General features: G+C 40.5%; 2 protein-coding genes across 4 annotated transcripts in view; both read left to right on the forward strand.

Annotated features, from left to right (window-relative positions):
• The window catches only part of LOC144068815 (SHC-transforming protein 1-like), a 10,894-nt gene extending 6,600 nt beyond the window's left edge, over positions 1-4,294 (forward strand). For both annotated transcript variants that reach the window (XM_077593646.1, XM_077593655.1), the window contains 7 exons: positions 688-739; positions 834-960; positions 1,038-1,206; positions 1,651-1,723; positions 2,217-2,307; positions 3,718-3,865; positions 3,948-4,294. In XM_077593646.1, coding sequence (XP_077449772.1) covers positions 688-739; positions 834-960; positions 1,038-1,206; positions 1,651-1,723; positions 2,217-2,307; positions 3,718-3,865; positions 3,948-4,076 — 789 coding nt within the window. In that variant the 3' untranslated portion in view covers positions 4,077-4,294. The remainder of the gene's footprint in view (positions 1-687; positions 740-833; positions 961-1,037; positions 1,207-1,650; positions 1,724-2,216; positions 2,308-3,717; positions 3,866-3,947) is intronic.
• Positions 4,295-4,312: 18 nt separating this feature from the next.
• The window catches only part of fbn1 (fibrillin 1), a 50,751-nt gene continuing 28,208 nt past the window's right edge, over positions 4,313-26,855 (forward strand). The window contains exons 1-12 of one of the 2 annotated variants that reach the window (XM_077593681.1): positions 4,313-4,880; positions 5,741-5,847; positions 8,479-8,638; positions 12,937-13,048; positions 13,156-13,397; positions 17,401-17,483; positions 18,249-18,347; positions 18,538-18,633; positions 19,521-19,616; positions 23,416-23,613; positions 24,753-24,878; positions 25,687-25,812. In XM_077593681.1, the coding sequence (XP_077449807.1) occupies positions 13,216-13,397; positions 17,401-17,483; positions 18,249-18,347; positions 18,538-18,633; positions 19,521-19,616; positions 23,416-23,613; positions 24,753-24,878; positions 25,687-25,812 (1,006 nt within the window). In that variant the 5' untranslated portion in view covers positions 4,313-4,880; positions 5,741-5,847; positions 8,479-8,638; positions 12,937-13,048; positions 13,156-13,215. The remainder of the gene's footprint in view (positions 4,881-5,740; positions 5,848-8,478; positions 8,639-12,936; positions 13,049-13,155; positions 13,398-17,400; positions 17,484-18,248; positions 18,348-18,537; positions 18,634-19,520; positions 19,617-23,415; positions 23,614-24,752; positions 24,879-25,686; positions 25,813-26,855) is intronic. The other variant, XM_077593690.1, reaches the window with a different exon arrangement.

Raw genomic sequence — 26,855 nt, forward strand, 5'->3', positions numbered from 1 at the left:
ATTTGATCCTAAAACAGAAAGTTGGCACTCATGATTTACTTCCCCGGGCCACACAAAATGATGCGGCGGGCCAGATTTGGCCCCTGGCCCGCCACTTTGACACGTGCATTAAATAATTAACTGTTAATACTGGGTCTAAGTCCCACCTTTATCTATTTAGTTTTATGTGGAGCAGTTTTTTTTGGTAAATTAAATTTTTACATTAGGTTAACTCATTGGCTGCCAGCTGCCAGTGACCCAATGACTTGGAACCACATAATTACAGCCAAAGTGTCAACATTCCCTAATTGCCACTACTAGGTCACTATTGCGAGCTGCAGTCTTGTCACCTTTAAAAGCAATTTCTCTTATCCAGCATCCATCAGGTTCCTTCTGAGGCAACACTAAATTCTCATATGACGCAAACTCGAAAGGTCAGCCCAAGTTTCCTGCACTGTAGGCCAATTGTTGAACAGATTTATCAAAACAGCAAGTCTAGCAGTAGCATGCCACGTGTCTCCAAGTCTGCGGCGCAATAACCATATTCTTCGTTTGCTTGTGCATTTCATTATACTATATGCACCTGCCTGCTCATTGATTTATGGTCAAAGCAGTTTTATAAAAAGCACATGAGCAGGTGCTGATGACACAATGTTTACACGGAAATAAATGTAAACACACCGTGATTGTATATGCATATGTTTTCAGGACATGGAAGATTACATTGCATATGTAGCCAAAGACCAAGTCAATCAAAGAGGTAATGTGGATTCTTTTTTTTATTGTTTGTTTTTCCCCTCTATCTTAGATTATAATTTAGTTTCATACTTATTATTTGTTTGTGTCTGTGTTAGCATGTCATATCCTCGAGTGCCCTCAAGGTCGAGCGGCCGATGTCATCCGTAGCATCGGTTGGGCCTTCGAGTTTCGCTTCAAACAGCTACTATGTCACACGCCGTCGCCCGTCTCCACTGATCCCAGGTCTGCGTGGTGACGAATGTTGTTTGTGCTGCTCTTGTTTGTTTCCGGATTTTTTATAATTCATCTTCTGCGTGTAGATCAGATGGCAGAGTTTGCAACACATGGAGCCGAGAGGAGACATTGACAGAGCCGAAAGCTGCCCTAGATAACAATCGGGATGTTACCAGTAGGCATCATCACTACTATAATGTGACTCCAAAGAAGGGATTTGAGGACATGCGGGTCACGAGGGTAGACAAGAACCAGGTAATGCAGACAAAAAAAAAACATTTCAAGCATTTGAAGTTTGCTGACAAACTACATATGAAACCGAGGAAAATTGGTATTCGAAATGGACAAAATCGAGTCCTTCAAGACAAACAAGACTCATAACAATGGTTGAATTTCAGACAGATTGACAACTAATTTTATTTGGGAAAGTAGACTACTGTATTTCCGTTGGTGATGATTAAATAAATGAAGGATAGAGAAACAGCAAGATACCTAAAGAGAGGAAAGATTTTCTGTCACTATACTTATTATCATTTTAGTTATTGAGAATTGTATTATTATTTTTGCCTCTTGTTCTACCAGAAAAACAATGAAAAACAAATGAGCGTTCATTCAATCAAAATCTTTAATCAATCAATCATGAAAGGTTTAACGAAGGAAGACAGACTATTTTTTAAATTTCATATTGTTTTCTTTCAGGTTGGGTCCTTTGCAACAATTTCTTTGTATGAAAATTGTTCGATAGCACAGGATACGGATGACCGATCAACAGGTACAACTTTGACATCCAGATGGAAATGTTTCTTTCAAAGCATATTTTCTCTATTTCCTTTTGTTTGCCCGCAGTGTCATCGTAGCATTTTTATAACGCGCATTGTTGCATGTCTATATAAGAGATGGGAAGGAAAAATTGCAAACTCTTTTGCCTGCCCTCCTACGGTTGTATTAGTCCATTAGTCCCAAAAACGAATATTGTCAAATCTTTATTGAGCCGCATTTTATTGCCACTCATGATAATAATCAGCCCTAAAAGCTGGAATCAAATGAAAATAAAAATAGATTTAATGCAATGACAGAACAGTGTCTCGTTTCTTTTGGAAGATTCGCTGTATCTATGATCATAAAATACATTATCATGTGGTCTTTAAAAAAAGTTCAAATGTTCTAAAACGGGTACTAAAAATGTAAGTTCCACAACTGAATATTAACACTTCCAAACTTTCCACCACTCATTGTTATATATTTCCTCCTACTTTCTGCTTTAGACCCACCTGATTGTGAACTACGGTGTAATCAATATTCTCCTATTTGTGAAACACACCACCTGATCCAGGAAGAGGCTTGGTTTCATGGCAGGTGGGTCATCACATTCATTCGTAATTTTGTTTCTTACAATACCGGTTTATATCCCAGTCCGCTTTTTGTGTAGTTATACAGTCATACCTGTACTTACGAACGCCCCTAGCTATGAAATTTTCAGGTTACAATTTTTTTTATATGCAAATGAGTGACTCGAGATACGAAAAAGATCCAAGTTCCAAAATCCCCCAAAATGTAAATGCATTTCCTTATCTGTTATTTTATTTTGAAAATATTGTCGCGGATGCATTGATTCTCACTTTAGAACACATGTCAAAGTGGCGCCCTGGGGTCCAAATCTGTCCCGCCGCATCATTTTGTGTGGCCCGGGAAAGTAAATCATCAACTTTCTGTTTTAGGATCATAATGAAGAGTATAGATGTGTATTAAATTTCCTGATTTTCCCCCTTTTAAATCAATAATTGTAATTTTTTAATCAATTTTTTTGTGGTTTTAGTTCAAAAATCATTTTGTAAAATCTGAAAATATATTTAAAAAAAAGCTAAAATAAACATTGTTTTAGATCTATAAAAAAATGAATATTCAGGGATTATTAATCCAGTTCTTTTAATCCATTTATAAATAAAAAAAATCTAAATATATCTAAAATGGTCCGGCCCACATGAAATCGAGTTGACGTTAACGCGGCCCGCGAATCAACCCGAGTCCGACACCCCTGCTTTAGAACCTTGCTACCCTCTACTGGGCTCTCATTTCATCGCTCTCATTCTATCTCACATAATGACAATAAAAGCATTCAATTCAATTCAATTGGCTGTCTCACAACAACCACTATCCATGTTTCTAGATTCTATCTTACATACCTGTCCAACTCGGCTAAATGCTCCCCTTATTACTGACTGCAATTCCACTTACTAAGCAATTAAAAACTACAAATGAAACATGGCACATATTTTCACACACACACGGGGCACACGTAAAAGTCTAAAATGTACTTCAGCCCTGGTAGATCGTGCTCTTGCCGACACCTGGCGGACAAACACGAGTATTACTTCTCCCATTATAACGGAGAGGGAACTATTTCAGTGGCGCAGGGCACGTTTTCATATGCTTTATTCATTTTAAGACATTAATAAATCATTTCCTTTTTTTCTCTCATTTTCGTGTTTCCTCGCATCTTTCTTACAAAATTGGGACACTTTGACCAATTTCAAAGGGTTTAGTTGGTAGTTGTGTGAGGACCGTGGAACAAATTAGAGAATTTACATATAAAGTACTGCTCTACTTACGAAATTTTCAAGTTCCGAAAAAAGTTCTGTAACAAGTTAATTTCGTAAATAGAGCTACGACTGTATATTGTTTTCCTGCTAAAATTTGGTGGGTGCAGCTTGTGGTCTAAAAATGACAGTATATCAAATAGCAGTAATACTGCAATTCTGTTCTCAGGTTAGAAAGACAGCGAGCCGAATCACTTCTGGCACATAACGGAGATTTCCTGGTCCGAGAGAGCAGCTCGGCCCGCGGTCAGTATGTTCTCAGCGGAATGGACGGAACCACGGTGCGACACTTATTGCTGGTCGATCCACAAGGCCAGGTTAGCATTAACAACACGAGACGTGAGATTGGACGAGAAGTTGAGACAATTCAACATGCCAGTTGTGCTTGTATGTGAGCAGGTTCGGACATGCGACCAGGTCTTCCTTAGTGTCGGTCACTTGGTGCGGTTCCACATGCACAGCCAAATGCCCATCGTGACGGGGAGCAGCCAGCTTTGCCTCAAAACACCTGTCGTGCATGGACACTGACATGAAGATGCAAGTGGTCATCACAGCTGCCTCTGTATCTATCGTAGAAAACTGCATGAACAGACAACACTGTATTTTCCATCCACCAGGACGTCCAAACTTTTGTCTCCGAGGGTCTCTTTCAGTTCATTGGATGCTAGGACCAATTTCAAATTTCATTTGTTAAACTGAGGATCAGAATGTGGCATGATAAATAAATAAACAAACATACAATGCAAAGACAGCGGCACAGTGGCGTGAGTGGTTAGCGCATTGGCCTCTCAGCTCTGGGGTCCTGGGTTCAAATCCAGGTCATGTCCACCTGTGTGGAGTTTGCATGTTCTCCCCGGGCCAGCTGGGATAGGCTCCAGCACCCCCTGCGACCCTCATGAGTTCAGAAAATGAGATCAGATGATTATTGGAATATAGGAAAATATAGGAAGTGCAAAATGTCCTGAGACAATCTGTCTGTACTAAAAATTCCTGATTTTTATTTGGAATATTAAATATCTTTCAATTACTTCTAAAAATGTGATGATGACTGAAACATCTTAAAGTAGCTTCATTTGGGGGTTGTCTTTGTCTCGTAAATTTCCTTTTAGGCATTAAAACGTTTAATGTTGTAAGGCTTTGAGTTTGTTTGGTTCTCTTTAGCGTGTCTTGATCGCGCATTGATTTCACGTGTGTTTGCGTGTCGACCAATCAATCCACTGCCTCTCATGCCACACACCGGTCCCTTATTGTCTTGTTAACCCAGTTTGTCTTTGACAAACCCCCCAGTTTTTGCCAATCAGTCATCCACTTGCGTCAAGTTTCACTGCCCGAGTAAGTTTCTGTGTGTTTCACCGTGGTTTTCATGTGTTACTTTGGCTCTTGTTTTGCTTGAAAATGTTTGTTTAGGTGAACAACTTCATGTTAAATAAATGATTATTTCGTTGCCCAGGTTTTTGCCTTCTTTCTTGCACTCACGTACACATTTAATCGGTGGCCGGCCGGCACCAGCAGACGACAACCACACAAAGAGAAATTGAATTAAATTACTTTTATTATATTATGTGATAATTCTATGACAAACAAAATCGACTCAAACGACTCATTGCTGACATATTACGAACAGCAAACACATTTAGGTACTACAACAAAATAATATTTTGAAATTTTCAAGTTAATATTTTAGCTCGATGAACCTAATACTATACGTATAGTGGGACCCGGAAATTTATTTTATAAAACTGTTTTCAGTGCATATTTTATCCACAAGATGGCGCCAATGACTTAAATGTTAAATTTAACAAGAAACATTCAGTGATCCTCCCTTTGGATTAATTAGTGTGCTTATGAACATGTTAACACTTATACCTACTTATTTCACCAATTCATATCATATTTCCAGATATTCAAAGTAAATAAAGTAGTGGGATCCATAACTATTTGATTGAATAAACTCAAGCCCCTCTTGAGAGCCCTTGATGTCAAATTCTCCCAATATTTGCGTGCCATCTAAATTTCTTCCAATACTTTGCACTTTCCTCTCTGCTGGGTCACCTGTGTGGGTTTTCACGCTGTGCCAACGTTAAACACAATAATAGAATCTGGGCCTTATCTGATTGTGTCCTTGCCAAACTAAGACTCGGACAACCCGAAAACAATCGGTGCTGAACATGTGCATTTCTTTCCACTCCCAGTGCTTTGGCAGCTTTGTGACGTCTCTGTGGATTCCCTCTGAGTCACATGGACCTCGCCCGAAGCTGGACTCCCCGGGAGCAAAAGTGTGGTGCGTGTCAGGTACAAGGTCAGTCACTTACTGAGAGGTCACGGCTAATTCACTCCATGTGGTCAGAATTTGTGGTGCCAGCAAACACTGGGATTTCTTAACTCACTGGGTGCCAGGGAGCCTCTCCCAGTTAAATTGAATTGGATCATCACAGTCGATGACTTTATTCTTTGTGGGAAACGGTGTCATCAAGTTTGTCTCATAGCAACACTGTTTCAAAAAGTCTCCAATTTATTCATGACGTTTAGAGGTAATTTCGGGATGACGCAATAAAGCTTTGATCCTCCAAATGAAGGATTCTTGGAACAATTATTTATAAATTTGCCCACAATTGCCGTGTTGGTATGTTGTCAAAATAAACTTTGCACAGTAGGATGGCTGCCATTTTAGCATTTTGTGTCATGAGTAACTGTAGAGCAGTTTATCAAAAGTTTATAGACTAAGACCCAAGTTAGAAACGTGGGCCTTTGGGTCTCAAAATGATCCAAAATACACAAAGCAGTGAGATAAAACTGTCTCATGCTGGACAGTACAAGTATATTTCCTGATCATGGACTGGATGTAAAAAAAATCTAATGTAGTTCATCTGGAATGCATTAAAAATGGAACTAGCAAAACTGCTTTTTGTTGTTCTTCATTTACAGTGTTTTGAATCACATGGGTGCATTAAACGTCACTATGATTAGCAGTCAAGTAAAAAAAAAACAATCTGACGGAATATATTTCCTCTTGTTAATGTCTTCAGGATTACACGCGTACCCACGCCGCCCTCCAAACCCAAGTTTAATTTATGAATCTATTTTGTGCTGGGATTCCTTTGCAGAATTGACTGGAGGGCTTTGACAAAAATATGACAAACTGGTACCAGACTCCACAGCGCCTTAGTGGAACAATTTAAGTCATAAAAGGGCCCAAAGCACAAGAGCGTGAAATTGTTCCTCCACTGAATGTTATCAGAGTCGCGCAGAGTTCACATCTCGAAGGAAACTAAACAACACTGGCAACACTTAAACACTCTCGTGGTGCGAACCTGCTCAAGTTCCTGCCACGGACAGGAGGAGGAGTCATGTGATGCTTTGCTAACACAAAAACAAAGGAGACTCACTACTTTGTCTGCCCGACTGCCTGCTATTCCGATGCCACAAATCAGGAACTCAAGGAACACTTGATCATTCCAACTTAGAGTTGATGACAATCGCAGTCTATGCATCTAACATGATTAAAATCCCCTTTTTTATTAAAAAAGTTGAGCTTTAGTATAATGTATAATGCAGGGGTAGGGAACCTATGGCCCGGGAGCCATATGTGGCTCTTTCCATGAGTGCATATGGCTCTCCACTAACCTGTGAGGTAAAATAGGTAAATCACTGGTGAGAAAGCTGAGTCCCGAACGCACTAATAGAGCGTCACTGTGGCGTTGACACTACCTCTACCACCACTTTAATCATAATTTTGTTTTTATTACTCTTCTGGATGCATGATATCATTGATAATGATTTATTAGCAGCATAACAATGTTGTCAAGAGAATTTGGAGACTTTTTGTACTTCAAAAGTGGTGAAATGACCAAAAAATAATTACACATTTTCATGTATTTTTACTTTTCAATTCTGAGAATGGCTCTCAAAAAATAACATTATAAGATATGAATTGTTTATGGCTCTCGCTGTCAAAAAGGTTCCCGACCCCTGGTATAAAGGTTTTTAGCCCAAATGATGGATATTTTCCAAACAGCCTTTGCTTTTTTGGCCTAGGAATGAGCACACCCATGCAAGGACATGCAAATACAAACACACCCACACACACATCCACAAACTTAGTGCTGTAGTGGCTTCACCTCCTCCGAAATCGCCATCTTTCCACTGTCTTTTTATTGCTGCCCCAATGGAAAATAGGTCATTGCTGCTTGAAGGCATTAGCTTCTGCTTCGTGTATGTGTGTGTGTGTGTGTGTGAGACACGTCATGATGAAGGGGAGATCGGGACTGGAAGTTTGCAGCACGAGACAACAGATGAACTAAAGACATTTGATTTCCAACTCTTCTCTTGGCTGCTTCTCCGTTGGACTTCATTTCTCTTTGTGCTCTTCTGTCTTCTGATTATGTCTTGAGTTCTAGTCGGAAAGTGATCATAGGTTTTCACATGGAAGCCACCTAAAAACACTTGGATTTCATGTGCATCCGATGCCAATTAGCCCAAATTTTTGCTCCCATGAGGTTTCTCTTCCTGTAATCCTAGCTTTTCATTGACCTCTTTTACAGTATGCTCGCAAAACAGTCTGTCTTCTATCAAAGGAAAGCAGGTGCCGCTAGTCGGACTTGTGCTTTTCTTCCCTTTCCATGACGTCAGATGTAAAACATGCTTGAAAAATGATAGATATACTGTCTTGCTGATGATGTTGACTGCATACTATACATTCAGTATTTGTAAAAGATACTCGATCGGAAGCACTCCACATCCACGTTTCCTCTTTTCCGGTTGTGGTTTCCGATCGACGCAGTGCCAAGTATGATCACGTTTTGTCAGTGTCATAACACTCCCAAAATTGACAAATCCACAAGTAGTGTGCGGTATAATAGGATCTCTGTATGTCTATTTCCATGCGGTGTGTTTGCGGAACTCTCCATCTGTGCCTGTGTGTCTCTCGCAGATGGTGGCGGCAAAAACTCGAGAGGGAATGTTTTCCATGCCTAAGATGGTCAGATTTGTGTGTGCTGAGGACTCGGCATTAAACACACACACACAAAGATACGTGGGCGGCAGGCTGAGGCTGGATGGAAGCCGAATACACTGTCCGACGGGCCTTGGAGGTGACAAACTACGTCAAACGAGCACTCTTTCACTCGTCATTGATTTCTTTCTTTAACTCTCTCTGAATCTCTAAATATTTATTCTTTTATCTAGTTTTGTTATTCCATCTTTAAGTGTCTGGCTCTTTGTGTAATGTGAAGTCTTTTCTCATGAATGATTATCTTTTTTTCTCATTTGTTTCCAACTTTACAACAAACAGGAAGTCAGTGCCTCCGAGTCAAAGTAGCGTAGTTCATTACAACGCTGAGAGCTTATGACGGGATTATTACACATTAGACAAGGGTGTTTATACATCTGTCCTAGGTCATTTCCCCGCATGTGGTTGCAATCTGTAGTACCAGCAGACGGTAGGTGGCCATTCACTGCCAGCCCTCCCAGATCAAATGGATTGGATGTCTATCACTGTCAATGGCAGCCAATGAGACACAGAGATTTCACCTACAGATAGTTGATTTCCCAGATTCTACCGCATTTAGCGTCTTTTTCTGATCAATAATTGGCAGTGATTGATGGTGTTCATTGTTCCATGCCGTCATTGAGTTTCCCAATCAGGAGTGATGTCAGAGGTGGGGTCTGGCTAGAAAAAAAAGGTTGTTACACCACTGATGACTCACACTCTAGTGTTCCTCTCCTGTCCTGCTCGGCAAAGAGTATCTTCATCATGAAATGAAGCGTAGGTGAAAGGTCAACACTTAAAGCTCCGTGTGTTCTGATAACTTCTAGGAAGCAGCCTTCCAAGAAAACATGCCCAAAAAAATGGTTACAAAAAGGGAGATTCCACCTCAGTTGTATGTACGGGTGGGAGATGGTAGAAGTAACCACAACTCGGCCCAAATACATTGATGACTGCCACAGAATTTTTTCTTAAAAACATTGCACATGAATATTGGCAAAAGTTGTGCTGCACAAGACAAAAGGAAATGAACCGCGCCGGCCTCGGCCAAAGACAACACGCAGTGTGAGAAAGTCTCACTGGGTTACAGGCCACAACCCAGCGAGAGACGATCTCCATCTCGGCTATTAAGATCGGCCTCGGGAAATAAGAACCACGCAGGCCAGAGCCGAGCTTAATGAAAGAATGATTGCGATGCGCATGCAAAGTTTGCTTGATGAAGGAGGATGTTTGGAATGCGCTGGCTTCTTACAGCCAAAACGGCGTGGTGCGAACCTGGCGAGGACCCACGTTCCGTTTTAGCACTTAAATCAAAGTATTCGGCAAATATCTGTGACATTCTTGCTATAACGGGATTCTGGGATCAGCTATTTTTTTGGGCCCAAAAAAATCACACCCATGCTCGGGTACGAGCAAGAATGAGGAATAAAAAAAAGGGGGTGGAAGAATGAATATGAGGTGGGAGGGTTTTATTTTGGGGAGGTTTTCTTTTGGTAGATGTCAAGTCTTTAGCAAGGAAGAAGGGAATAGGCCACGTCTGGAGCGCTTGGCCGTTTATTTGCTTTCTAAACTAGAGCTGCCAAAAATGGTTATTTTGATAGTGGACGAATCACAGATTTTGCGATTAGCTGATTTACCGGCTCATATTTAAAGTGTATGCTAATTACTGTTATATTATCGGGGCTGAACAAAAACATGCTTTGGAACCAAAACCTCTGCACTTGGAAAAGTTGAACTCTGAATTTAATGTGACGACGCAACAGTGTTGTTTTTTTACAAAGCCAAAAAAATTGTTCTGGAATGCTGTGATAGAAATTAACTTGTTCCAGGAATGTTTTCGTAACTTGAATTTTTCGTTAGGAGGGATGCATTTTACATATAAATGCCCTATTGCGTCCTGAGTTTCCAAATACTACTACCTCCAAACTCTTTGAAAATGATAAAAAAAAACATACAATTTTTGTATGGAATATATCAGAAAAACAAAAAAAGTCAAAACCAGAATTGGTGATCATGTTAAGCCTTCTAGTGCGATGCTATTGATACTTTTTGGGATGGATTTGTGCTGGAAATGTGGTCTGCTCTCATTTTAAAGTCACTTGCTCTAGTATTTCATCGCACTTCTAAAGCTGTCTACACCTTGAAAAGATGGATAACATATACAGTATATGTGCTCCATTTTGAAATATAAATAGGCGAAAACAGAAAACAGACAATCGTGCTCAAATTGGTCATGCTGGAATAGTAACTATTGCACACAATGTGTAGTGGGGAGAAAACATTATAAAACGCGGAATACTATAAGTGAGACAAGATACTTTTAAATGGCATTTCCTATCTCACACTTGTATTATGTTATTCACTCTTGAAAACTCTGCCCCACCAAAACACATTTATGTGTGTATGATTCAAAAGTCCGCCCATAATTCTCTACTTGACAGAACTAATAAAGAAACTAGAAAAAACTAATTCGAGGCGAGGGAGTGTCGAAATTCACACCCTTTGCAACATGACATTAAAAATTTCACTGTAAAAGAATTACATTTAGGCTATTTGTCGATCAAATGCCAAATTTGACCCGGACAGTATGTGTGGGTCAACCTACCCACCCTGGACTTGTCGTACAGAGACGAGCAACATCTAAGCAGGGGTGTTCTGATTTATGAACAGACGCCACTGCCCTCCATATTTAGCGAGGCAGTCTGATGGTATTTTTGGGAGGACGCGTGTCAGGCGCTTGCAGGTGTTCAAACAAGCCAAATTGTAAAGGAAGAAAATATCATGAATCATTTGGAGACATTGATGCGAGAAAGCTGCTAGTTAGTTTGCTATCAGAAACCGCCGAAGCTGACAAACTTTTAGAAGTTGGGATGGGCTGGAAAGGCCTTGCAGAGGGCACCATTTTGCCAAATTGAGGTGAAAATTTGGCTTGTTGGAGCCTAATACGAGCGAACTAATCTATCACAGGTAGCATTTGATAGTATTACGGATTCGTGTAGTGTATTCGAGTACTTTTTCACGAGCCAATACTCAATGAAGACGTGTTCTATACCTGGAATAGTTGTCTAGGTGCAAAAACTAACATCTGACCAAAAAGAGGAAAACGTGGCTATGATCAGTGGAAGTGTGTCAACACGTCTGGCTTGCTTTTAGAATGACAGAAGGCTTCAGCACAGCCAGAGCCGCTCTGTATTTGCTGGGTGGGGTTGCAGACTTGAAGAGTGTGAAAACTATCACTCGCCTTGACCAAATTCCTCAAAACATACTGTACTCTCACTGTAAATATGAACCGTATATCATTCAATACTGACTGAATGGCATGATTATACTCAAGTACTTGGTCCACCTCAGTACATTTCATGTGTGAAGATGTAATGTCGCCCTAAATGAAACAATAGTTTAATTAATTTAATAGTTCACCATAAAAAACTCATCACAAATCATGTTTTTAAACCCTTAAAGGGCAGTCATTTAAATCATTGGCTGCCATTGACAGCAGTAGACAGCCAATCCGTTTGACTGGGAGGAAACCGGAGTACCCGGAGGAAACCCACGCAGGCATTCCTCACAGGCAGTCTAACCAATGAGGTTTCTGCAAAAACAAGGAGCACCAGACTGCAATCTGATTGGATACCACGTTGGTGAAAAAGTGTCCTCCCGATGGGTTGGAACAGAAAACCCCACCCACTGCGGCCCATCTGGGAATAATTTACCCACCACTGCTCTAAATTATTCCCAGGTAAGAGTGTGAGCATAAATGGTTGTTTATCTCCTTGTGCTCTGCTATTGGCTGGCATCTATTTAAGGGTGCCCACAATTGGCTGGGATAGACTCTAGCACCCTGGTGATCCTTGTGAGGATAAGTGGAATAGAAAATGATACATATTAAGAGGTTTTTACCCCGTTTACCTTAGTGTGGATATGCCACTCTTTTAATGAGATATGTTTAAGAATACAGGATGTGGATATATGGACTGATCATTTTCTTTCAAATTTATGATTCTATTTATTTATCTATTATTTTATAGATATATCAACTTCTTTTTCACTTTAGAGTACACGAGTTGAAGTGAAGAGACTTTTAGTGAATAGTAGAGGGAAAAGGACTTTCAAAAAATCATTCAGAGTAACTGAAACCTTTTTTTCCTGCAGACGATTTTAAGTATCGCGAGAGCAGAATTTAGGTGGGCGTTTTTGGGATGCTTGACTCCGGAGGGGAGTTTTTTTTTGTGAGGGGGTAAAGTTGAGCAAGGCAAGGGATGAGGAAAGAGCCGACTAAGGGAGAGAGAGTCAGTGGCTTTTCAGTGGAATGCATCAGCTTCTCTAAATGTTCTCGAGTGGATCCACACGCAGCTGGATGCGCACGGGCCCACTCCACGCGTGACCGTGCGCATCTTTTCAAAGGAAGCTGAACTTGGATCATCATCATCCTCATCATCATCATCATCATAGCTGCGTGAGAAGAACTCAACTTTTGGCTGTCAAGCCCATCTCCTCCTCTGGACGCAAAGTAAATGTGCGCACTTTTTTGTGCGTTGAAAATAGGAGTTGCGCAGATTTTTTCTTTTCTTTTTCTTCTTCTTCTTTTGCATTCCCTTTACCGCTCTCTTATTGTTTTTGCAGCTTTGACGCTCCTCACTTGGAGGGCTGGACATCGAGTTAAAGCAGACTTGAGGAGAGTGGATGGCTATGCGGGAGAGTACGTGCGGAGGAGGACGGCTCCTGCAGATGTTTCTGCTGGCCCAGCTGTGCCTCTGCGTCCTGGTCGGAGAAGCCGCGGAAGTTCCGGACAGCGGAGAAGTTCGCCCCACCGAACCCCGAACCGCCAGAGCCAAAAGGAGGGGAGGGACGGACGTGCTCGGAGGGTAATGCGACTCTCACATAATCCCTACATCATGAAAGCAGCCTTGATTTATTCGCATACATTTGTACTCTAAAGTAACTCTTTCAAATGCTTACAAATTCTCCCCAAACTACTCAAGTACTAACTAGAGCAGGGGTGGCGAACACGCGGCTCTCGAGCCACATGCGGCTCCCGTTTAAAATCAATGCAGCTCTTTGCTTCTTATCATAATTTGTATATTCTGTGGCTGTTTGCCTCGTTTCATCTTTCTTTTGTTTTTATTATCCCTTAAAACACACTCAAATTCATCAGAGTCCATAAAAAACAAATACATTATTTAAAAAAATAATTTGGCTGATTGGATTTTTTTTTATGTTGGATTGGATTGGATCGGATAACTTTATTCATCCCGTATTCGGGAACTTCTGATGTAAGATCTTTGACTCTCACAGTTTAACATTTTGGCTCTTTGTATTCCACTTGTTCACCACCTCTGAACTAGAGAGTCACCTTAAATTCCTATTTAATGATTAGCGACCATCGACGGAGATTGGACGTCTACCAGTGATAAACTTATTTGAAGAGTTTTAATTTTGTTGTTAAGAACCACATGACCAGTTCAAATCGATTAGACATCTACTAGTGATTAACTCATTTAAATTTATCACGAGAATGATGAAAAAAGTCATACAATTAGACGTCTATCACCATCAATGGCGTTTCAAAATTAATCCCAGTGTCACTTCAATTCAAATAGTTTGGACATCTACTAGTGCTAAAAGATGGAAGTGTTTTAATTTAGTTTTTATGTACCACATGATTGGACGTCTACCACCGTTAATGGCACTTAAAGAGTTTTAATCACGGTTTAGAAGCCTATGTTTGCCCATGCAATATAAATATGCAAATCACTAATTTTTTAGATCTCGTGATAACATAGAGAAACATAAATATATAAAATGACACCTATTACGAGCATAGCCATTGTGTGTCAAACATGAAGTCCATTACCCTTCGTGTAACAAGGATGATCTGATATAACCACACTGATTGGCTTAAATAGTACTGGATTTAAAAAATGTCTGATCACTGTTATTTTGCCTAACTTCTAGGAATTTTGTTTTTCTTTTTTCTCCAATATTACACATCAGAACTTTAAAATTCTTTGTCTTTTCACTAAGCACAATTCTTTGCTTTCACACTGTGGATGTGATCAAAGTGTGGCAATTTAAATATTGCCCTACACATTGACTCAATGGATGCCATTGATAGACAAACCCGAGATTTTCTAAAAATGTAGACTGACCACACTGTAACTTTGACATATTACTACTTAAAACATTCAAACTAAGAAAACACACTCACAGCCTTCCCACTGTTGCAAAGGGATTTAATTTAATGAATTTAACTCCTTCATTAAAAGTTAGTCTAATTAATTAGCGGCTTTGTAATGAAGTAATCTTGATAAAATCACATTTTAATCGTGCACCACTATTGGTTACAAAAAGCTTTCATTTTTTTCTTTGAAAAATTAAATGACATTTCGAAAATTATTGGGTGCCACTGACATTAATTGATGTCCAACCCATTTTGACTGGGAAGGGCTGGCAGCTACCGTTCAATACAACAACATTGCCACTCAATAGATTCTATGTGTTGTCTTGATGACCCCTCCATTACTGCTGTAGATAAAAATACGTAATGACCAGTAGGAAATGAAGAAAAAAGATCATTTCCATCACCAAAAATACAAAAGTAAAATTACGTTGCATTAAAATTTGCTTTAAATACAGTAATTAAATACTCAAGATGACTCATTTGGATAAAAGTATTGCTTTCATGGATTCTTCCTATTCACATGTCTAACGGAATGCTAGACACACACACACGCACACACACAATAATCCTTGTCCTTTTTGGGCCCTGAAGGTCAGGGGATATGTGTGTCCATGTTTTAATAACAACAACAATGCAAGGCTGCCCGAGATGAGTAAGATTGTCCGTGATGGGGAAGTTTGGAGCAAAGCTTAGCAATTAAATACTGGCAAGGAGATCACATTCCTGCTGCCTGCGATAATAAATTACATCCAAACAAAGGAGGCCATTGGTCGTGTGTGGCTGTGGCAAAGAGAGAGAGAGTGAGAGAGAGAGAGAGAGAGGGAAACAACCTAATCCTGTTTCTGGCCCCCCAAAAAGTGGAGAAATCACATCTGCAGCTGTACACAGTCGGTCTCTGCTGGATTGCCTGCTTATTTTGCGCGTGTTTGCGAGAAAACAAAAGGCAAGAAAAAGGGAACATCTGTGTGCGGCGATGACAGCAAGCACCTGACCAAGGTCACACAGTAGACATTTTTATTTGACGTGCTTTAAGTTCATTTATGTGAACATCTGCGCTCAGGAAGAGGCTGCGTGCTGTGTCACGCTGACTTAGCAGCAGAAGAATGTTTCTGACATCCTCGTGATTACCTCATGGATCTGGTTGGAGTTACATCCAGTGACCCCGCGGGTCAACTGCGATTCTAGTCTCTCATTTGCACACCTAGGGAACACCTGTAGGGGGCGGAATGGCTAAGGCAGTGTCAACGGGAGATGTTTGAATAGATCAGGTGTGGACAAACGTAGTTCTTCAGAAAGATGGAAGGATTCAAGGGTCAACCAACTTTTCGCAAGATGTCTAAAGATTAAGAGTTAGGTGATGTTCGTTGAAAATCCTTTTCCATAAAAAACGTCGAGCCATCTTTGCATTAACTTTTTTATTGCCATTGATCTTAAAAACTAAATGCAAACACCAAATGGGTTCATCCAACGCATTTTGACTTCAAACTGGGCAGTAATTTGTGCTTTCTCGTCAGATTTAAAGATGAATAATTAATAGATTAATCTATATACTAGTATGTACCTCTCCCAGGAAAATGGCAATGGTCAAGATTATTCTGCTATCTCTGGTCTCATATTCATCAACTGTAAAATTTTCCAGTCTTAAATATTGACGTGTTGAGTTATGGCCTTACGATAGCATTTTCTCTTACACCGGTTTTTACAATTGTTTGCTGTATTTCTACACAAAGAGAAGAGACAAGTGAAATCTCTCTGTTTTAGCAGCGACATATTTACAGGGGCACTGTTTAAGTGACTGGCTCCATCTAGTTTTGGCGAGAAATAAAAAGAAACAGAGAAGTGGAACAGATTAGAGGCTGAGCTTAAGCTTCTTGTGTGAGCCATTTTAAGGTTTACATCATTTGCTGCAGGACCATAAAAATGCACTTGTGGGATGCCATGCAGCAACAATTCCGGTAAATATAAATGAGTTTTTATGTGGAATCAGTTATCAGACTTTTTAATTACCACATGTGTCAAAGTGGTGGCCCGGGGGCCAAATCTGGTCCGCCGCATCATTTTGTGTGGCCCGGGAAAGTAAATCATGAGTGCCGACTTTCAGTTTTAGGATCAAATTAAAATGAAGAGTATAGATGTATATTAAATTACCCGATTTTCCCCTTTTTAAATCAATAATTGTAATTTTTTAATCCATTTTTCTGTGTTTTAGTTCAAAAATCATTTTGTAAAATCTAAATATATATTAAAAAAAGCTAAAATAAACATTCTTTTAGATCTATAAAAACCTGAATAATCAGGGCTTTTAATCCAGTTCTTTTAATCCATTTATATTAAAAAATCTAAATATTATATCTAAAATGGTCCGGCCCACATGAAATCGAGTTGACGTTAATGCGGCCCGCGAACCAACCCGAGTCTGACACCCCTGACCTAGACGGTTTGAATATCATTGTTTTAATCGAAAGAAATAGATTGTGTCCTCCAATTTCACAGGGATTGTTTTGTTTTCAGAATGAAGTCTTTTCAACTCCATTTGCTAAATACATGCAATTGCATACATGTTTGGATTTTAAATGACCTCAGTTGTTTTGAGACACCCTATATAGTATATTATTCCTTTATTAGTAAAGGCTTTCATTTTTCTATGACAGCTGAATACTTGAACTCATAATGCTGTCTCTCTACAGACCCAATGTGTGTGGCTCAAGGAACAATGCTTTTTGCTGCCCAGGTTGGAAGACTCTTACTGGAGGAAACAAGTGCATTGTCCGTAAGTGTCAACAGGAAAAATACTCATTTGCAGTCAACAACAAACAGTTTCTTTTATTCCACAATCTTGATATTGGTTTTGGGCTCTGCACTGATTCTGAAGATTGGAAAAAAAACAGAATACTCAACACACGACCAAAATAATTACTACAAAGTGAAGACCGTTTAGAAATATTTCAACACAACAACAAAAATGGACAATTTTGAGCGTAAATCCATCTCTGCACTCATTTAGTGAATGCCTGATTATAAAGTGGCAGCAGACAACAAGACCCCCCAGCCAGTAGAAATTAGAAATTCTTGTTCATTTACAGCGCACCACTGTTTTGAATGTTTCTTTTTATAGTTTGTACTTGCTCTCGCTCCCCCTGCCTCGGTAGACAGGAAGGTCTGAGGGGCCGTAGCCTCATATGCTTGCAGTCTGGCGTGCCGGCTGGCTGCCAGGATGCCTGTCACGGCTCTAATGACATTGTTTAGCAGTGGGGTTCAGGGACTAAGGGTCAGTGGCTGGACTTTACCTGACCAGAGCTGGACAGCCGACAACAGGCTGTGGGAAAGAAGGCCATGGAGTGGGGAAAAATAGCCTGAAAAAACAACTAAAAACAGTAACTGCTGCACTTTTATGGCAAGTCCAAAAATTCAAGAATGGCTCAGCAACATGTGGCCTCCGCTTTAACAAACCTGCAGTGGACGTTGTTTGCATTCTCTCTCACGTGCAATGACGACTCCTTGAAATGTAACATTGGGTGTTGCATGCTTTTTGCAGCCATATGCCGCAGTACTTGCGGAGATGGTTTCTGCTCCAGACCCAACTTGTGCACCTGCCCCACCGGTCAAATTGCAACAACTTGTGGATCCAAATCAGGTGGGTTGTCCCAACTCTCATAAATACATTTCAAAACCCGATCTTTTTCACCAGATTCTGTACAAATGACTTTTTTTTTATCAAAATGGAGGTGCTAATAGAGCTGAGATCTTTGTTACGCTTTCTACAGTCCTACTTAAAATGGTTTATGAATATTGTTTTTATTTGATCTGTGTTGTTCTGCCCACAGTCCAGCACTGCAGCATCCGCTGCATGAATGGGGGCTCGTGCGCTGAGGACCACTGCCTCTGTCAGAAAGGCTACGTGGGAAACCACTGCGGTCAACGTAAGTGTCACAGTTATTTTCGCTTTGTTTTGAAGGAATCTAATCAAAACTACCAGTTGAAATAACACACACCATAGGCTGAATATAGAGAGAAGAATAAAAAAAATCTCTCATGGCCCCAAATTTTGTTTTCAGCTACATTATACTTGATTTTTTTGGACTGAGCTCCAGGGTGTGTTCCTTTCGTTTTCCTAAAGTTTAGAGTTATCTTTAAGAGATACTCAAGTTGTGCAAAGTTATGTACTTCTGAATGGATACCATAGGCAGGGTATTAGTATATTGTTGTTGTTACATTATTTAAAATCACAGAGAGACATTAGATTTACTGTTCTTGTCAACACCCAGTTATATTTTTAACATATTAACTTTTCAGCGTGCCTATGTAAGAAAAACAGTCTTGCAACATAGGCCAGAAAATACTATATTCTCCTTTTAGTTTTTATGGCATTATGCTGAAGTACTACAGCGTTGACAGGTTGATGTTTCTCTAGATACAGCAACACACATTTTATTTTCATCTACTGTAAATCAAACATACAAGATTATTCATTATTATAATATTGTTATTATTCTGGCGGGCCGGGACGAGTGGTTAGCGTGCCGGCCGGCCTCATAGTTCTGGGGTCGAGGGTTCAATCCCAGGTCTCAGGGTCCCAGGCTTGTGTGGGTTTTCTCCGGGTGCTCCAGTCTGCTCCCACATCCAAAAATAATGCGGGATTCCGAAAATGAATGAATGAATGTTATTATTCTTGGGGAAAAAAGGATTGCCATCAAATTTGTCTGTTCACATCAAGCAAGAAATCTAGCACAGTGTACTCAAAAGACAAGCTATTGTACGGGTATAGTGCAAGGTCAACAAAACTTGACATCTTTCTCAATTTTGACAGCGGTGTGTGAAAATGGCTGCCTTAATGGAGGAAGGTGTGTGGCTCCCAACAGATGTGTGTGTACCTACGGCTTCACTGGGGCTCAATGCGAGAGAGGTAATGTAGTCTTTGTGTTTTTACCAACACCCTTCACAACCAAAGTGCGCTGCCAAATGTGGTTTCTTGTGCGAGCAAAATGTTGACATGTCTTGCCCAGCAATGCTCATCAATTTCTGAAATAAGCATCTGGGGAATGTAGAGTCTTTTCAAGCGTTTGCTGTTGGTTAGCTTGAGTCCTCTCAACCTCCCGTGGTTGCGAGCTCTCCAAAGCACACAAGCCTGTGCAACATCTTAAACTCAAACTTGCGAGAGCTGACGCACCGGAGGTCTGCTGCAGTGATGACCAGTAGAGGTCAAAGTGTTGGCCTCGTAAAGCTAATATTTAGATTGTCAGCAGTGCTCCTAATTAGTATCGTCCCTTTTAACGAGTCCAGACTTTAGGGGCCTCTCAGCGGCGTCTGGTGGATGATTTGTTCTCTGGTTTACTTCAGTGTTTTCTTCAAGCCTAAAACTATTAACACTATCTTTTAGCCGGATGAGTTAGCAGCAGGCCTTATCTGCTCAAACACATTCTGACGCACAAGAATTTGCTTTCTATTCCTTTCCTGTGTGGAAGCTCAGTCCCCAAAGTTCATGTGGGACAATGTTAGTTATTTTGAAATGCTCTTGCCTGTACACACACAGTTTATTTTTATTGTGCCATTATCTCAAACATGCCAAGCAGGTCACGTGACAACAATGGTAAAATTGTTCTGAGGATATCAGATTAAAAATCCAGCAGAACCGTGCTGTTAATAATGCTAAGATCACGCTCCAATAAAGATTGATTGGTAAACATGCCTTAGCTGATCCACATTTATTTTCCCCAAGGAGGTCACGTTACATTTTGTCTTCATTGAGACAAAAACAAACCAATAGATCTGTTAGTGCTTTGGCTACTTTTAAGACACTTTCACAGGCATTTCCTGGAGGACTACACGAATGAAGTAAATCTACATTCAACCGTGAACACATCTAGCCCCATACAATTTGATTTCTTGAAACAGAGCTGTGTCCCATTATACAGTGAGATCTTATCCTATTTGTGAGAACACAACAGCCCGGGCATAATCCGACAAGAAACATAGTCAATTTGGGATGTGAAAAATTTGTCTCGCAACGTGAACACATAGGCCTTGTGCTGACCGGAGAACCACGACACCAGGTACTACTCAATTGTCCAAAAATGCAGGCTGGTTCATCAATATTTTCTTTGTCGTTCCTTAATATGATTTAGTCTGGAATGCGATATCGCCTCGCGCTGTGCATAAGGCTTGCGATTGCACGTGTTCGTTTGGCAAAATCCAGCATTTCCAAGAGCATGTTTTCACTCGGGTTAATGGTGACAGTTTGAGTTGAAATGAGGCGACAAGGGAGACATGCAAAGTTCTTCAAAGCCTCATTGGATTTGTTCTATCTGTTCCAGGCCGGTGGAAAGCTTAGGACAAAGATAACCCTGTTTGTATCTTTTTTTGCATTGTTGATGGTTTCGGATGAGTTAGATATAAGGCCCCATAACACATACATTCATCAATGGCAGAACCTATCTGAGCATTAAGTACGGCCAGGCCCCTCCGAGCTGGTTGAGGGTGGTAGCGGATATTTTGTTGAGCGATCAAGGCCCGCTGGCAATACTGTATCATTACTATGTTGACACATTAAATGGCATTTCTTTTTTTTTAGCTCACTTTTTCCCTCTACATTGTACAATTTTAGGCTGCTGTCACTTGTACGCAGGTGTGACTTACAGTGTGAAAAATACATTGCCCAGTTTTGTGCGATACTCAATGAGGTGGGTGGCCCTACGGCCGAGTGGTTAGCGCGTCAGCCTCACAGTTCTGGGGTTGAAGGCGTTCTCCGGGTAGTCTGGTTTCTTCCCACATCTCCAAAACATACATGTAGGCTGATTGAACACTCTAAATTACCCCTAGGTGTGAGTGTGAGCATGAATGGTTGTTTGTCTCCATGTGCTCTACGATTGGCTGGCCACCAATTCAGGGTGTCCCCCGCCTGGTGCCCATAGTTAGCTGGTATAGGATCCAGCACCCCCCATGACCCTTGTAGGGATAAGTGGTTCGCAAAATGAATGAATGAATGAATGACCTGTCAATGAGGTGGCCAAAATATTGGAGATAGGCGGGAGTGTCAAAATAGCTATTAACATTGACTAAAAGTGGTTATAGTAGACTAGTACAAATGTTTTTTTATGATGTGAAATGAATCCAAGGAGTTTTTTGGATCCACTTCCTGCTTGGCAAGGTTGTTGTTGTGCATAAATTGCACACGTCCTTGGCAGATATTTCTATTGCTTTCAAAATATCTGCTTTTCCAGACCTTAAATACCTAACCTTTACACGTTTCCCACTGTTGGGAGTGTTTTTAATTATTCTCCCAAATAGTTTATCAACTATTTTCCCCAAGTTCATCAGTGAAAGAAATAGGGAGCAATGTTCTCGCAAGTTTTGCTCTGTTTTGAGATCATCATGGGCGAGACTATAGATGAGCGGGACAGGACTCTGAATCTGACTGTGTGCGTGTGAACACGTGCGAGCAATCCCATCTGAACCGACCATGGGTGGATTCCCCAACCAGCTGCACACAGCTCACAGAGAAAAAGGGGGTGGGGGCAGATGAAATGACACCACCACTTTTCAACTTTCAGCCTCTCCCTGTTAATCTCATTTTCAAGTGTATGTTTTTATTTAATTCACACCTCAAATTATATATTTTTTTCTATAGCAGGAACACTATAGCATTTATTAAAGGAGAGGCACTTTTAATGGACTTTTAGCATCAGTTAAGTTTATTTTGAGACTTTTTGCAAACTTTTATTATAATGAATACTTGATTATATGTTCATTATGGTTTCCATCGTGATTGTGATGAGTCAAGAGTCAATGGCAAGCATGCTGTATGTCTGCAGTTAAGATTGAATGTTCGGGTGGGAGGAAGAGAGGGAGAATGAGAGATGACCCAGTTCTGGTTCACATAGAGTTACTGCCAGAGGCAGAGACACCATGGAAGCTGTGGTGCGCACGTGACTGGCCTGGGACGGGCCCCGGTCCACACTGGGAATGCACAATGTCCCATTTGTTTTAAACAACTGCGCTGTTAGAAACTCTGTATATGCTCTCTCTCTACTGTTTAATGAGAAAATGATTGTTTTTTTGTTGTCTTAATGGAATCCATACATTTTATTTGCCACTGCTCATGTTTGTGTTTCAGCATCTTCCAAGCAATTTACTTGGTGTGCGTCATTGATACTGGAGGTTCGCAGGAAAATGAGTGGTGTTTAGTAATTAAGGGACACTTTGTGATTAGCTACTCAACATATTTTGGAAGGGAGGAGGGTGAAGAATGTTTCACTCAATTTTATTGAAAGCTATTTCGTTCCTTCTGGAAATCACCTACTAGATTCCATAAATGTGCTGTGTGTTAGTTTGCAGCCTTTGGGGTGTGGTCCTACTCCGTTTGCTATAGACTGGCCATTTTCGGGTCTGTCTGGCGCCATACTCCCCCTGTTCCACAGTGTCAATGTCAATGGGGAAGCAACACTACCACAACAAATTCAGAATAAAATACAGGAAGTTATTATTGCGGGGATGTTTGATTTCGTTTGAAGTTTCAACACTTAGATTGCTTTTGTATGTTGGAACAAAATGATTCCCATGGAAGCTTTTTCTATCCTGAATATTTCTCATGTGTAAACATTTGTAAGTAGACGTGCCACTGTACCATCTACTTTACCTGTGTTATTTGTATTATTGTTTTTCGTGAGAGTGCACAATTTTGACTCACTTTTGTTTTGCCTTCACAGACTATCGGACGGGTCCTTGTTTCGCCTCGGTGAACAAGCAGATGTGTCAAGGGCAAATCAGTGGCATTGTGTGCACGAAAACTTTGTGCTGTGCCACAGTGGGACGGGCATGGGGTCACCCTTGCGAAATGTGCCCAGCCCAGCCTCACCCATGCCGGCGAGGCTTTATACAAAACCACCGCACAGGAGCATGCCAAGGTAAAGTCTGTGCTTAAATCTCTTTTTCTGACTCGGCGCTTTGTTTTGGCTCTGCGAGAAAAGTTGAGTTTCACTCTAGTCTGACACTTTCACAGTGTCTTATTACCCCTCTTCCATGCCTTTGTCTTATCACCCCTCACCTCGACTCGCCTTCCCCTCTCCAGAGGATTATTTCTAATTGGGTTAAATTGGGGTGGGTGGCAATGCCTCCCACATGTGTATGGAATGCCCGTAGTCCCCTACTGTGCTGGGACTGTCAGAGTCAGTAACACGGGTCAGTGGCGGTGCCATGTGGGAGAGCTCATTTCTCGAACGGCGTCCCTCAGCCTGGCTGCCTTGTCCAAATCCGACAACATCGCAACCTCCACAGGACACAAGTACAGTACATGAGCCAGGACCCACTTGTAGTTCAACCTGGAATTCTCTCAGATTGCATCAATCCCCAATTTTTTTGAGGGTGTCAACGTGAAATCTGAAATTAAGGCTCTTGGACCTCTACAGCACGTTACACGTCTCTTAACCTTCATACTCCACATTTTCCTTTAAAAGAAAAAGATGTTAAAAACAGATTTGGATCATTTTGAGGTCAATAATATCTCTAAATGATTCAGCGACTATCAAAAAAGTTATCGGTGCATTTGGTCATGAATTCGCTGTTGATTAGTCAATTCAATGTATCATCCTTGGTGGGAATACACAATAGCCCACCAAAATGATCCGCAACTACAACGTGGCACACGACAAAGATGGGTTTGACGCCCTTTAAAAATTGCTTCTGGTTTATGGGTAACACAAATTTTGAAATAAGAATTGGTCCACAGCAAGCTGTCCGAAAAGTGGTGCACCTTTTCTCAGCATTTTTAGATTTTAAACAACCAATTAATGCAACTTCTTGCAGGTTATATTTCTCAAATTGCAGAGTAAAGGAATGTTCCCAAGCAAAACCCAGTGTCTCTGTTTCTACCGTTTCCTTCCCCAACTTGGCTTCTGCATTCTCTCAGTGGGGAAAACTTTCACATTGCAGAGTCGAAACCAGACTATAAATTCTTCTTCAGCATTACTTTTGAACACGGAAAGGAATCTTTTTATTACGTGAATTGTATGTGTATATTAATGATAATGATGTTGTGTTTGTATAGATGTGGATGAGTGCCAGGCAATCCCTGGTATCTGTCATGGAGGAAACTGCATCAACACAGTAGGGTCCTTTGAATGTAAATGTCCCGCTGGGCATAAATTCAATGAGATCTCACAAAAATGTGATGGTAAGAATAAACTCTTGGCAGCCATAATGCATCAAATGTACACCGAAAAAATGACTTGAGTTCAATGTTTAACAGCACAAAAGTATAGCATTTTTCAAGTTGCAGTTAGATTCATGCCAGGGTTGGTAAACTGAAAACTTGCTTTGTGAGTTTGGCAATTCAGCAACTACTATGTTCAAATTAACTAAAAAAAAAGCATCCTTTCTGGGAGGTTTTGGATCCAAGCTGAACCTATTGTAATTTCGTAATTTTGAGCTTGAAAGACTGATCCAATATTATATCCACATGCAATTTGGAAGAAGTTACCCTCTTGTGTGGAGAGATCCTTTTTGGTAATGGATAACCACCATTGTGTAATTCTGTCTCCTCCACTAAAGCCAGTAGTGTGACAATGAGAAATGGGGGCTCATTATGACACAAGTATGACAAATTCCAGACCAACGTTTTCTCCGGGCTGGAATCTAATGAAACACATTGAGCAGTTTGTGGTATTCATATTACTGGTAAAATACAGGATGGACAATTTTAAGGCTTGAAATGATTTCTGGAAAACATCTGGACAGTGTAGAATGAGTTAAACTCTTTTTTTGTCACATTCTAACGTGTCTGGTGATGTGAAAAAAGCAACATCATAAAGGCCCAGTATTTAATGTCCTTATGATTGGGTCACTCTTTCACTAATTCAAGTTTCCCTTTGAATCCCTTTCATGGACGAACGGTTATGATTACATTCCAGTTTGTAGTTGTTGCAAACAAACCACAAAAGATTTTGAAGAAAAAAGAATAATTACTCCTTTCTTCTGCTTAGATCTTGATGAGTGTTCCAACATCCCGGGTGTCTGTGGCATCGGCGAATGCTCCAATACTGTCGGCAGCTACTTCTGCAAGTGTCCTCAGGGCTACTACGCTTCATTGGATGGATCCAGGTGTATAGGTAAGTCCATTTGACCAGACTCGATGTAAAAACAACTTACCAGAGAATCATATACGAGTGGTTTTTATAACGGCACCAGAAATGATATGCGAGAAATAGCTTGAGGGAATCAATCTGTTTCCATGACATCTCTTTTGTTCTATGTTTTTGTTTGGGAAAGAAAGTTGGTTCAAGCTTCCAGCTGGCAGAATTTAGGTCAGCTGTTTGTTTCGAGTGCAGTCAACAATGAGCTGCCCTGTGACTAAGGGCGCACCCAGTAATTTATTTCTCAATAAATCAATCATTGTTTTTTTTTAAATCTTAACATTCAGGCAAATTTTCGCCTTCAACTGGGGAAATGCCTTTGACTCAGTTAGTACGAATGTGCTCCACGCCATCTTGAAATAAGTCTTGCCAGATGAGTGGAAGCTCTATTTCATTCTGCACTTGTTGATAGTTCTGTGTACTATTTTTTTTGGTCCTCATTTCTATTTGATTTTTCACAGGAAAGCTGCACAAAATTATATGTGTGCGTTACATTTTGTAATTGCCGAAACAAAAATCACCAAATATCTTTCAAGTTTGCAAGGTCAGCTCAATTCTAACCAAAACACTTCATTGAGGAACATGGGTCAAGTGTGCTCCAAAAAATGTACACACAAACATGTAAAGGTATGCAATGCAAACAGACATTGACACTACTCCCACATGACAGGATGTGTTGCAGAAAGAGCGCTTAGTCCTGCCCTCCACTCGTGCCAAGCATTTTGGTTTGATTTCTACATGTGCTTGAAGGAATGAGCACATGTTCCTGAGTCAAACCCCACTACATAAAGACTCTGTTTGGTATGGGTGTAAAAGAAAAAATGATATATTTATGTTAACTCGAAGCTTAGTCATGCAGATCTTCATTGCCAGGAACTGTTGAGAGTCCATCTTACAAATGATGGAAAATGTGAATCTTTTATTTTATTTTTTTTTAATTTTGCCTGCTTCCTCACTAAGCTGACGACAGATAGCGTGTTCCATCTCTCCAATTGAACTTGTGCCATGTGGTTTCCTGC

Source organism: Stigmatopora argus, chromosome 2 (genome assembly GCF_051989625.1).
Source record: "Stigmatopora argus isolate UIUO_Sarg chromosome 2, RoL_Sarg_1.0, whole genome shotgun sequence".
NCBI lineage: Eukaryota > Metazoa > Chordata > Actinopteri > Syngnathiformes > Syngnathidae > Stigmatopora > Stigmatopora argus.